The 13,581-nt window shown below is 40.5% G+C and overlaps 1 protein-coding gene across 1 annotated transcript in view; it reads left to right on the top strand.

The window, feature by feature from the left end:
* The window catches only part of jarid2b (jumonji, AT rich interactive domain 2b), a 144,873-nt gene that overhangs the window by 95,641 nt on the left and 35,651 nt on the right, over positions 1–13,581 (top strand). The window contains exon 4 of the mRNA XM_042506788.1: positions 7,342–7,565. Coding sequence (XP_042362722.1) covers positions 7,342–7,565 — 224 coding nt within the window. The remainder of the gene's footprint in view (positions 1–7,341; positions 7,566–13,581) is intronic.

Raw genomic sequence — 13,581 nt, 5'->3', positions numbered from 1 at the left:
TTCCCTCTCACTCTTGTTTTTTTTTTTTTTTAAAAATAGGATCCTATTCATCAAAGGCAGCAGCGATAAAACCATGCAGGGTTTCGCTTACCAAACAGGCTTTTATGGAGAGCTCAGTTTCTCTTCTGCTTACTATTTAGAAAGTGTTCATAGCACAGCTTAGTCTACATTGCTCCCCCTCTGTGATATTAAATTGCAGGCTATTAAATTTATAGGATGGCGGGACGGATTTGGGTGGCTGCACATTTGAACCGTGCATTAGCATAGTACCAGCTACACTGCCTGCACACATACAGGTGTTCCCACATGATCACGGTAAAGCTTGTGTAAAAGCATTGTCGTGCATTAAGACACTCTAGTTATTCTAAAATTACTGTTGATATATATATTAGTGTAGTAAGGAGAAAGAAATGTGTGTGTATAACAAACTGTTGTCCCTCTAACATCCTTAATGTGTTAAATAATGCATGCACTCAGTATATGCACACTGACGTTGCAGTCTTCAGTTATTTAGACAGTTACTTATTGTCTTCAGTTAAATTTAAATAGAAGAGAAAAGTGTGAAAGAAACAAAATAAAGAAGGATGTTATGTAAACAAGAAGGATGTTAGTAAGGAGAGACCATGGGTCAGGGGCCACATTAGATCATGTGAAAATACCTGGGGGCCAGCGGCTTCTCACATCATGAGGGTGATTCTAAAAAAATAGTTACAAATGACACAAACACAATCTGTAACTAAAAAGGTGAAAACTTTCCCTGAATGATCATGAATTAAAATGAATTGATACATCAAAAACAGAATACACAAAAGTGAATGGAAAAGTAAATGTGAATACATGTGTTGATTCAGCTGTACACAGAAGTAAATATTTGTGAAGCAGTACAGAATGTCTGAGAGCGTTACTGCATTATATTCCATTATGTTTATGTTTTTTTTCAATAGTTAGATGTTTCCACCATAAATTGCTGCAAAAAAGGCACAAATTGGTGCATAAAAATTCATCAAAATGCAATCAATGAACTGAAAATTAACTGTGGGAGAACCCCCAGACTCCCTGCTTAATATGTGGACCCCCCATTGTTAAAATGAAACCTAGGCTCTTGTGTCTGCTTATGTGTAAAATATACAGTGTGTGTGTGTGTGTGTGTGTGTGTGTGTGTGTGTGTGTGTGTGTGTGTCTGTGTCTCTACAAGTGCACAGTATGCACTGTGTTGAAATGCCAAAATTGGATGTGGTGGCTCATTTGTGGTAAAAGTTGCCTAACTCTGATTGCATCATCTCTGTGTGCATTGTGTGTCTTTCCTTCTCTCTGTATTTCCTTCCCCTCTGCATCACTTATCTTCTTCCGACACACTCTATATTTCGCCAGTCTTTGAGTCACGCAAACCTCCCCGCTTCCAGCATCTCTCTGCAAATCTCCCCTCTCTCCATCACTTCATCTCACTTTCTGGTTTCAGCCCCTCTCTGTCCTGTCTTCTGCATCCCTCGTGGTCACAAACTGAGGCAGAGTTTTATTATTGTGTGCGCGCAAACTGAGATGGTAAATGTTTCATGAGGACAGACTTGAAGTCGGATAGGGGAGGGTATAAGTATGTATTTAGTGTTTTTGCATGTGTGTGGAAGTGTTTGCATTTGTTTGTGTACATGTTTGTGTACAGTTAGGCAACAACCAAAGGCCAGCCTTGCAGGCACAGTGTGGACATGTGAAACGAAGGAGGATTGTGCTTTTCCTCTCATTCTTTGTCTCTCTAGCTGTTTGTCAGACTTGTGTAACTGGCCTTGAATTGGTTTTGGTTTATTCATTTTGTCAGTTTTTGATCATTATTCTGAACATTTCTCTCTGATCTTTTTCCTTCTCCATGCTCTTCTGTCTTTGTCTTACCAATTCTCACTCTGTGACTCTTATTCTCTCCCTTATTTGTTACCGTATACCACCGTATCCTTCATGTAAAGGCCGTGACACACCAAGCTGATGGTCAGTTGTGGGTCAACGTTGGCCCTAGTTTTTGCAGCGTGTCCTGCACTGTTGCCACTAGTTGGCACTTGTGGGCCGTCTTTGGCTGATTCAGGATGTTGAATATTATTGGTTAACTGGGGTCTTGTCTAATCTATCCTGTTGGTCCTTTGGTTTCTGTTTTGAAAGGACATACAGACTACCACCACCTGCTTCTATGAGGAGTTATTTCTTTTCCTGCAGGTGCAGAACACACATGTAAGTTGGTCAACAGCTGTGGTCTTCGCAGTGTGTATTAGTGCAACTTTTTGGCCGAAGCACAGGTGACACGAGGCAACACACAACAATCGGCTTTCGTAGCCGCTATTTCTTTGATGCCGGTTAGGTGTGTCTAGGACTTTTTTGGTCGGCTCCCAGAAAAGCTCAAGCTTCTCTTTCTGTGGGTTAGTTTTACACTCCTCCATTCTTTGGTTGTGTCTCAGTTAGGGCTGTCATCATGAATGCGTTTGTTGCCTTGCGTTTTTTTAATCACATTAATTTGGGGTCAACATTCCCATTTTGAGAGGCCGTACCAGGCTGAGTTTTAAAGCTTGAGCGATGATGCTGGTATCATATGAAACAAGAAGACCCTGGAATCCAGTGTCAGTGATGTTAGCTTCTCAGGAATGGAGCAAAATAATACTCCAAAGTTAGGTTACATTTTGGTGATGGAAAAACGGCATGGTCATTTCACACCTCTGACCTCTGACCTCAAGATTTCTGAATTGGAATAGGTTCTATGGTTACCCATGACATGCCCACCTCCTGCTAGCCACATGCAATTTTTTTGCTATCATTTGATTCCTAGTGAAGACAATCTGGTAAGAATTGCTTTACCTCATCAATATGAACTTCATAAGTGTTTTGTAATGCGAAATAATTTCATTGAAAACATGCAATTAAAAATGTGATAAATTGTGATTAATTGTGATTAAAAATTGAAATTCTGTGATTAATCGTGATTTTCAAAATGTATTGTTCCGACAGCCCTAATCTCAGTACTCAGGTTTATATGCTGCCCCCTTGTCCTTCCACTTTTTTCTCCTTACTTTTGCGAGTAAATCAGCCCTGTGTGAAGAGACACCTGTCCTCCATGTGTTGTTTTGCCTGCTGAATTGTCTTTGTTCTGTAACACCAGGGGAAAACAGTACACCCTCTATGCACCTAGCTGTTAAGTTAATGCTGAAATAAGGCAACACTATAATACTTTCTATTGAGTAAATTGAGTGATTAAACCTTTTACTGCCACATAATTATGCAGAATAAAAGTCTACATTTTTTATGTGTAGAGAAAATCCCTTTAACAATGATAAAGCCAATTAGATTTGTGTAAATGCGGATCGCTTCTGTGTACTGTTAAATTCCGCTTTATAAAAAGCAAAGCTGATCCCTGTCACAGACTTTTGTTTACGGAGTGTTTGATTGTAAACAAACAAGGCGTGTGCAAACAGTTGTATGATCAGTTTTCTCTCACCTCACGTCCAAATGCAGCGATTCGGCAATGTGTGTGCAATCATCTCTCATTTTCTCACATATTGGGCTTATACCCATGTCACGGTGAAAAAATTGACACGTTTTGACACCATGCTGTTGTCTGATTGAAGTGTAATCCGAGCTCTGCACCAAATGCATTGTGGGTGTTCTCCAGACATGATCCTATCTTCCTTTACTTCAATCCGGTCCGCGGCAAATTGACAAATAATACCAGGATATCACATTGCTTCTATCACTACTCCTCAACATTAATACCACAGCTCTCTGACATACACACACACACTCACTCACAAGCAGCACTAATCGATCAAGGCCACTTGCTGGTTCACGTGGCCCCTGACTAGGACTTTTACGATTTGTGTGCGTGTGCGTGCGTGCGTGCGTTAGCGCAAGTGTCCACGCCCAGGTGTGTGTGTGTTTTGAGGGAGATGGTGTGACAGGTAAGTCCATCGCTTTCTCTCAGGCACCCACTTCTTTAATATTCTCCTCCTTCCTTCGCCTCTACTGACACACACTGTGAAATAAAGAGAAAAAAGAGACAAGCAGAGAGAAAAATGAGAGAGACATCTCAAAGGCTTTGTGGGCCATGGAGGAGAGTGAGCGGGGGGGAAAGAGAAAAAGGAGAAAATATAATGGTGGGAAGGTGAGAAAGAGACAGAAGTGATAAGAAACAGAGAGACGACAGAAATATAGAGCAATGAAGAAACCTACGTTCTCTGGCAGCTTAATCATCTTTAACACATTGCTCCGCAGAAATAAAATACTATTTTATACAGCTACTATATGTGTGTGTGTCAGTAGCCCTTTTTACACTGAACCAAACAATGAGAGCATCATGTCACTCTAGTGTGTGATTTTTGACAGCATGCCGGCATCATGGAAGCAAAAAGGGGCATGATGTTTAACACAACATCAGCTTCCAGCACGACAAATAACATATGCGTCGGCAGTAGGCTTGGGCAGTATGTAATATTTCAAACTTTAACCTTGCAATACCTCAAAACCTGCTCAAGAATGGCCTGAGGAATGTGACAACGAGCTCAAGGCATTGACCTGGCCTTTAAATTACCCAGATTTCAATCTGACTGAGAATTTGTGGGATGTGCTTGTACCCGACCTCGCAATCCACAGGACTCAAAGGTTTTGCTGCCAACGCCCCGGTGCCAGACACCACAGGAAACCCACAGAGGACTTGTGTCCATGCCTTGACAGATCAGAACTAAGTCTGATCCAAGGAGGCCCCACTGTGGATCAGGGGTACTTCCAGGGTACTTGGGCAATCCAAAGATACACCTTTAAATAGGGATTTGGAGAATCTGAAGGCCAGGTCATCTTCCTGCAATCAGGAAGTACTGTTGCCATGAGGGGGGTTCTTGGTCTACAATGGTTTTTTGGTGGGTGTGTCATGTGGCATTTACATAAATGCCAAGGTCTAAGGTTTCCCAGTAGAACATTGCTTTGTAGCAAGATGAACAATGTTATTAACTTCATCTGTCAGTGGTTTTAATGTTTTTTTTGTTGACTGGTGTCTACTGTATGTGTGTGACAGTGCCGTCAGATCGCTCCTGTCTGTAACTTTAACTGAAACACACACTCGGATGTCAGCGTCCTGAGCCGGAGAAGTCTGTGTGTGTGTTTCTTTACTGGGTTGTATTGGGGTCAGTGTGTGTGTGTTTGTAAGTCAGACGTTACTGAACAGAGAAACAATGCAGGTGTCTGGAGACGGGATGTGGAAAATAATTTTGATGTCGCATTTTCTGAGCATTTAAACGTTCTCACATTTTGTTGTCTTGGGTTACGGTTATAAATTAGACACATAGCTTGATTTTCTAGGAGGGATGATGTTCTCAGGTGCATGTGTGTTTGTGTGCGTGGTGCAAGTTTACACGCGCAGGAGAAATTCTCTATCCAGATGCATTTTTTTCAATACTTCAGATAAGCAAATGTACATGGTATGATAATTGTCAATTTTCATATCACACAACTCAACTACACATGTATTTTCATGCAATTTATTCATGTTAACACAAACATTTACATGCAAACACACCCAAACACTCACTGAATGACAATGTCAGCAGTGAGTGTGTTTCTGCTCATCCATGATGGGCTCACACCCACTGTTCACTGAACAATTGTGTATACACACACACACACACACACACACACACAAACACACAAAGGTGATCAATTCTTCACTGCAGGGTAATTGTTTCAGCAATCCACTCTACAGTGAGACAATAGCCATCAGCCGACAGTAATAAAACGATGAGTGAGTGTGTGTGTATGTGTGTTTGTGCATGAATGTAAAAGAGCAAAATGAGATTGTAATCAGCTGCAGACTGCTTTGTCTTTTGCTGAGATTTACAGCGATGAGTAATATCAGAACCCCGTACCTGATACAACATATGGGGTATACAGATTCTACTGTAACTACACTGGGTGACAGTAGTGGTAACTTCTCTGTGTGTGTGTGTGTGTGTGTGTGTGTGTGTGTGTGTGTGTTTCTCCAGGTTTTTCCTGATGTATGATTGTATTAGATTTTTTTAAATCATTGTAATTTGTCTTACATTAAAGGCCAGAGATACATTTGCTTTTTAAAAACACAATTGCAGTGACAACTTGCTGTGCCCTGAGCAGAAATGTTCATATAGTTGCATTTTTACTACACTTATAATTGGGAGATTCCACAAAAAGAAACACCAAAGATCTCAGATCATATTGAACTACCAAATTTGCATGATGTAAACAACATAAACATGGTGATACTCATGGAGGTTACTATATTGTTAATTCTGAGGTCACGGCAGAAAAGGCAACAGTGATGCCATTTTAGATGGTATTTTTGGCCCCTAAGTTTACATGCAGTGTGACAGTGGTGAGTATGTTTCTCACACTGCCCCTACTGCATCATGTCTTTATTGCATCTTACCGAAGTGTAGCACTAACCTCTGAGGATGTGAACAACCAGTGCTCCTAATAGATGCAGGACGGGCAAGCCAGCCATCCTGTAAACCTGTACTTAAAAGGCAAGCTTATCTTTGGTTTAGTCTTGTAGGGCTTTATTATTAAGTGAATATAAAAGCTGTGTGTGTGTGTGTCCTTTTGTAACATTGTGTCTCCCTCCATAAATTCTGAGATTTCTGCGGGTCCATGAATGCACTGCAGGTGGAGCTCTCTGTGAGTTCTTTTTTTCCCCAGCAGCACTTTGTGACTCATAGGGTGAATAATTGATCTATAGATCCATTCAGAGCTTATCAGATCGTTGGATAAAAGGAGCAGCTGCTATTTCCTTATTTTTCATTGGTGCTTTTTTTAAATTATTTTTTTATTGTGCATTTATTAAGATTTAAACTGTTTTTTTATGAGCACAGTTGGTGTGTTGGGGTGATTCAGTTTCACTATAGTCTTTGCTGCATGTGACAATAAATCCTGCTTGTATCCTTGCAGTGAGTGAATGCAAACTTTTAGACTCAATGAACGAGTAAGTTTCACTTTCACTGCATCTGAGTTTAAGCTGTTCCATCTGTGCAGATTGTGATGCAATGAGTAACGCAATGGCATTAATATATATATCATCAGCACTCCTAATGAACTTTCCAGCTCTGAAAATTGAAAGTCTATTTGTGGCGGCAGATGTTTTAGTGGTGGCAGGCTGCCACAAATAAATGTATGTGCAGGAAACCCTGAAATGTCATAATTATCCTATAATCTCAAGCAGCCATGGTGGCCTCCTTAATGTGGCAGCCCACCACTGTGGAGTATACACTGATTTGCTCAACTGTTAAAAAAATAAAATTAAAACATGAAAGTAATTTACTATTTCTGTTTTTTCTGTTTCCTCCCTCGCAGACCTCGACTCCAGGCCCAGAGGAAGTTTGCCCAGTCGCAGCCCAACTCGCCCAGCACTACACCTGTCAAGGTGGCCGACCCAGGCAGCCTGAGCACCGCCCTGGCCACGGTGCCCTCCACATCCCTGTCATCACTCTCCTCTTCATCCCTCTCCTCTTCCATTCAGGACCTGTCCAGACGCAAACCCAAGACGGAGGACTTCCTCACCTTCCTCTGCCTCAGAGGTAAGACGCAGCAGAATGGAGCAGATGGAGACATAATTACATGCAGACCCACAAACAGCGGTAGACACGCAGGGATGTTGTTGAACAAGAAAGCTGCAGCTATGAGAGGGTTTTATATGGGTACAGGACACAGGTCCCTAATAGAAAACAGAACTACATATTACCCCTGACAACATTTTGCTACTGTTTGGCTGTCTTTGAGTAGGCCTGCACTGTGGACGCTTCTAATAGCAAGCTTATAAACACTAAGACCTGCCATACAGTAAGTGCTGTCCAGTGCAGGTATTATCAGACTGATGTGCATTATCTCACATGAAGGTCTGAAGGGAAACCTGAACTGTGGTTTAACACTCAACTCTGCTCTTTATTTTAGACGCACATGCACATAAAGATGTGTACACAAGCAATTCAAGAGCACATGTAGTAGGTTTTGTTATGTCAGGTTTTTGATCACCCTCCACCTACTCCTGCATACACATAAGCACACACACTTACTACAAATAACTGCCCAAGGCTAAGATTATCCTGCATTTCATCAGCTTACACATCTCCCCCTCCTACCTTTCAACAACTATCTGTCTCTTTAACACCCTGCCTATCAGCCTCTACCACAGCAGCTGTTCGCGCATATAGTACTCTCACAGTCACACACCCAACACTACAAACACTACACAGGTTCACCGACACTATGTAGCACCCTCGATGTCAAATGAACTGTAAAAGCCACAGCAGGGTAATTAGCAGCAGAGTTGGAGCCGTGTGTGTGTGTGTGTGTGTGTGTGTGTGTGTGTGTGTGTGTGTGTGTAGCATTGTTTATTGCGTGTCTTAACAGGGGAAAGTTTTAGAGTTAAATGCAGGCACTGTGATGTTATCACACACCCTTATAAACTGCCTGTGTTCAGCACTCATATTAATTACGACCCTCCTGGACACTCACAGTAACCTAACAGGTCCTGTTCTCTCTTCCTCTGGAGTTAATGAAGGATTCATGTTACTTATGATCTGTGCTCTGCAGGCCAGCAAACAGAGAAGGCTTGACATCTGCTAGGACACTGTAAAAAGTTACACGTCTCTGTAGTGCAATTTAGGAATTGGAGTTTGCACAAAACTCAGTAGAAAGAGAGAGGGAAAAAAAATCACAATTAAATATTGATATGACATCCACAGGATGACCACAAACTTGGGTTACTGTGGAGAAAATATTGCTGTAAATTGTGTAAACTCCTGTATATATTCTAAAATTCTATATAGGAATATCTACCAAAACTACATTTTGGATAAAAGAAATATTAATTTTTAGTGTCTCTCTGGGCAGATTTTACATGGTACTTAAACATCTCTGTTGTTAATAAGAACAATCACATTCTCTTCAACCTGTCCTATAAGTTGAGTGCAACAGGGTTGATATTTATTTACAGGCCAGATCGGAAAATTAATGTCATTCTGGTTCCCCTGACAAAAATGATTTAAAATTGTTGCAGAAAATGAGATCTTCAGCAAGGTAATCTTCACAAATGATCACCACTTTTATGATTTTAAAACATTAATGCAATTGGAAGAAGGCAACATTATACTATAAACAAATTACACCATGGTCACATGACCTCAATATCATGACAGAGTGGCTGTAGAGACAACCTCTGCAATTTCATTTAACCACTTGTTAGCAACCACCTCTTTTAAAAGGTCCAGTGTGTAGACTTTTGGATAGTCAGATAAACAGTATAATATTCATAACTATGTTTTTATGAGCGTATAATCAGCAGAAATTAAGAATGGTTTTGTTTTTGTTTCCTTAGAATGAGCCGTTTATATCTTTGTACTGAGCGGACTCTGCTATGGTTTATTTACAGTAGCCCACCGTCTTACAGACCAAACACTTACCCTAAATGGGGCCTTTGGCATTTTCACATCGGTCACTGTAGTTTTACTACATGTTTGGCACATGGCACAAGTTTCAGTTGGTTACAATGTCACAACAACAGCTGCCACTAAATCTTACACACTAGACCTTTGAGACATGTTTAGGCTTCAAAATGGGGTTATTGACTGACACATTTCACGTTGGAGAATAAAACACAAACATCTCGATAGCTTGGGTTAATCTCTGCAGCACCCTATAGGCAGAAGTACAATCACCCTTCCACACAATAAATCAAAGGAGTTACCTCCCATTCGAGGCCATCTTAAATCATACTTTTTCTTATAGAACACAAAGAAAGGGAGTGACACCTTCAAGGGCCCAGACAATAAAAAGTTTGGGACCATTTTGTCAAACAACCTTGGCCGTGACTCCTCTTTTGCTATCTTAATTTCCCCCTTTGTCGAACATCCCACTCACCTTTTTTTTCCTCAAAAATGTCCTCGCAACCAGAATTAACTCATTTGGAAGACAAAACCCCCCTCGCTTCCGATTAATTTACCATTATCATTATTAACCTCTGCCCATCTTACAAAGTAGGCTAAAGACTCAGGAGAGGCAAATTTAGATTCAAATCTGTTGGGACGTGACGGCTATACGTCGCTATTCTGACGAGAATACTCCCATTATGGAATGTCATTTTAACCTTACAGGGCTCATTCAAGGAACACATAATTGGAGGTTGCTAAAACTGACTGAAGCCTTTGGTGAGAGGGGCTTTGATTTGTGTATATAGGCCGGGATGTTACATACGCTAATGATATAATGTCCAATATACTTTGAAGTTGAAATTATTCTGAGCTCTGGGTGTTAAACCAACCCCACCCGTACATGTGGAGCGGTAGACTAATGAGGTGTAGGTGGCTTGTCCTGACTCAGTTTTGCTGCTTTCTCTCTTTATAATTAAGGTTAGGAATGGTGCTTTGCAAGCTGAATTCGAGTCTGTGTGCGAGTGTGTGTGTGTGCGTGCATGTGTGTGTGTGTGTGTGTGTGTGTGTGTGTGTGTGTGTGTGTGTGCGTGCGTGTGTGTGCAAGGTCTGCTATACTCGACTGCGCTACTAATGCTAATTTTAGAGCTAGGCTGCTAAGCTAACGATTGAATGGTTTTCCACTGGGCTTTTTCCACTCTGCCGCTCCCTGCTTTACTGCTGTATTTATAGATCCACTTTAGCTTTGTGTGTGTGTGTGTGTGTGTGTGTGTGTGTGTGTGTGTGTGTGTGTGTGTGTGTGTATGAATGCATGTGTGTCTGCTATCCATGCTGCAAGGATGACATTTTCCTATGCGGGATTCTTCTGCTCTGTTTTTCCCCTTGGCCTCTCATATGACCCATATACAGGGACCCTTACCAAGAGAAGGACATGGGAGAATGTCAGCAGAGCCCTTGAGGTTGTGTGTCAGCGAGTGTGTGTGTTTGAGTGCAAATCCATGCTCGGTCACCACTGATGTTGCCTATTCTGCTTATCTCCTGTTTGCCCTGCCACAGCTTGTGTGCGTGTGTGTGTGTGTGTGTGTGTGTGTGTGTGTGTGCGCGCACACGTGTGTGTGTATGTGTGCGTGTGTGTTTGTGTGCACACATTATTGTGTATGCAGGCATGCAGCATCCAGGGTATATGACGAGACACAGCCTTCCAAGACGACCGTGTTAGCCTGGTTAATCTTTTCAAAGGAACTCAAGTCTTTGATATCGTCTGAAACCCCAAATCCCCTTTAAGATTCTGATACATGTCTCTCTGGTGATCTGACCACCACACTAGGCTGCTTCACGTCTGCTACCAAAAAGCCTCTGACAGGATCTCTAGCTGTATTATGGAAATCTGCAATCCATTATCTCCCTAATTCTCTTTCTTTTCAATTTAATTTTGGTAAATTTTTTGAAGTTATAACAAAGCATTTAGCAACATTTCTACCTTAAAAAACAGAGGTTTGGACTAAGGTCACCTATGTGATGACACTTGTTTTGGAATCAACTTGACAAAATCAACAAAGACTCATTACAGTTCCCGAATCAACTGACATTAACACTTATGTAATTTCTTGTATTCACTTTGTTTGAACCAATCCGGCAGCATCGAATAAAGTTGCAGAAGAGAACCATGAAGAACTAACATTACGTTGCTGAGCGCCAGTTGGATAAAATGTTAATAATACGCTTTATTTGTGCAAAACGTGTAGGTTGTCAACAAAAAAATGGATTGCGGTATATAAAACATGCAGGTCAAAAATGACAGATGGAGATGCAGCAACTTCCAACAAACTTGTCTAATCAAATAAATACAAATTTTAGTAATAACTTGGTATATTATTATTCAGTTGTTAAAGTAACATTATGACTTTTTTGGGACTTGAATCTCAAAGTTCAGGATTTGGGACTTCAGTGCAGAGACGTGAGACTTATTTGTGCCTTACGAAACAATGACTTGATCCCACCTTGGCTAAAAACCCTATCATTGGTGATTTCTGGGATTCATCCCAGGTCAAACGTTCACAATGTGTAAACACACACTCCTTCACCCCCACACACCCACTGCAGTGTTTGCTTTTCTTATCTAGTAAACATTACGTATCCACCCCAAAGGCTTCTATCCATCACTCTTTCTGACAGCTGCACAAAAGCAGTTAAAACATGAAGGATTTGAATCTGTAAAGTGAGCTACAACAAAAAAGAAACAAATGTTGTGAAAGCTGAACTCTTGTGTCACTCTGAATTGTGAAATTATGATTGAGTTTTCCATCCTTCTCCATGTTACTCCTGTACCAATCACAGTTTGTAATTGACGACATCTTATTCTTTTGGGATTTTTTTTTTCTCCCTCACGTTAATGAATAGGCTGGCTGCTGTTGGTGGTGGTGTTGTTGTTGTTGTTGCTGTATCCGAGGAAATAATTCTGATGCAACGTGGGAGTAACCGGACAGAGAAGTGAAAAACAAGATTTCTGTCTACTGTATGGAACGATGCACAACATGTATGCTCACCACCCACACTGTCTAGGGCTTATATTCTGTATTTATCTCACCGCTCATCTCTTTCTCCTACAAACACACACACGAGCTGAGTTCTCGGTCCTCGCCTGTGTTCTCAGAATGGTGTTTATGTGTGGTCCAGGCCTGTAGTTGCGCTGTTTATATCCATGGAGAAAGCCATTTGGGTGGTAGCCAGACAGTCTGCCTCTGGCCCTGTCTGCCTCTGGTTACCCACAGAGTGTGGTGCCACTGTTGGCAGGGTGGGGGCAGCACTGAGAGGAGCAGAATATGTGTTGGCTCACTCCAGTTTTCCAAGTTATCCAATGGTTTCATTCCAAACTGAGAAACTATTTAAGAGTAGACACCCCGGGTGAATATAGTAGAATTTCTAACTAATAGATACCACTATAAAACTTCCCCAAATTATGACTTACAGCAAGACAATTATTTTTTGTATCAAAATTTTCTAAAATTACATGTTGGTATATGCAAATGACGTATTATCTAATTGAATATGCACTATTTTACATACGTTTCCAAAACAAAAATCTGAACCAAGTTCAAATTCTTGTTCCATTTTATTAACATTATTGAGTCAAAGATTTCTACCAAGGGAATTTTAGATATTTAGACTTTTTTATTTTTTATCTCAGTAAAAATACTGCCAAGAGCTAAAAAAAAAGTCATGTTTTTTGGAATAAAATGTAATTTAATAAGGCTATGAATTATATATGAACAAACGTGTCAGTAAAAACTGACTGATGAGAATATAGATCGGAATAAAACTGGAAAGTTCAATGTTTGTAAGTGCTAATGAAGTTGAGGTTTTTGGCTCAGAGTAGAAGAAAATACTGATTTTAAGAAAATAGCCTTTTAAAAATGTTTTTTTAAATTCCGTACATTTTTAGACAAAACAAATATGCTTGGGTTAAAATGTTAACTAAATATCACAATGAAACTTCTCCAGTTGATTACTTACATTTTTTGTTTTACACGTTTTCTGAAATCGTATGTTTAAATTAGGCATTATGTAATCATTTATGAAAGTAATTATCATTAATATGTTAATATGTAATTAATTATGTAAGATTTGCATAGATTTCCAAAACAGGAATCTGAACCCTTAAAATCTT

This window comes from Plectropomus leopardus, chromosome 18 (genome assembly GCF_008729295.1).
Source record: "Plectropomus leopardus isolate mb chromosome 18, YSFRI_Pleo_2.0, whole genome shotgun sequence".
Taxonomy (NCBI): Eukaryota; Metazoa; Chordata; class Actinopteri; order Perciformes; family Serranidae; genus Plectropomus; species Plectropomus leopardus.
This window is presented reverse-complemented; position numbering and strand designations above follow the sequence as displayed.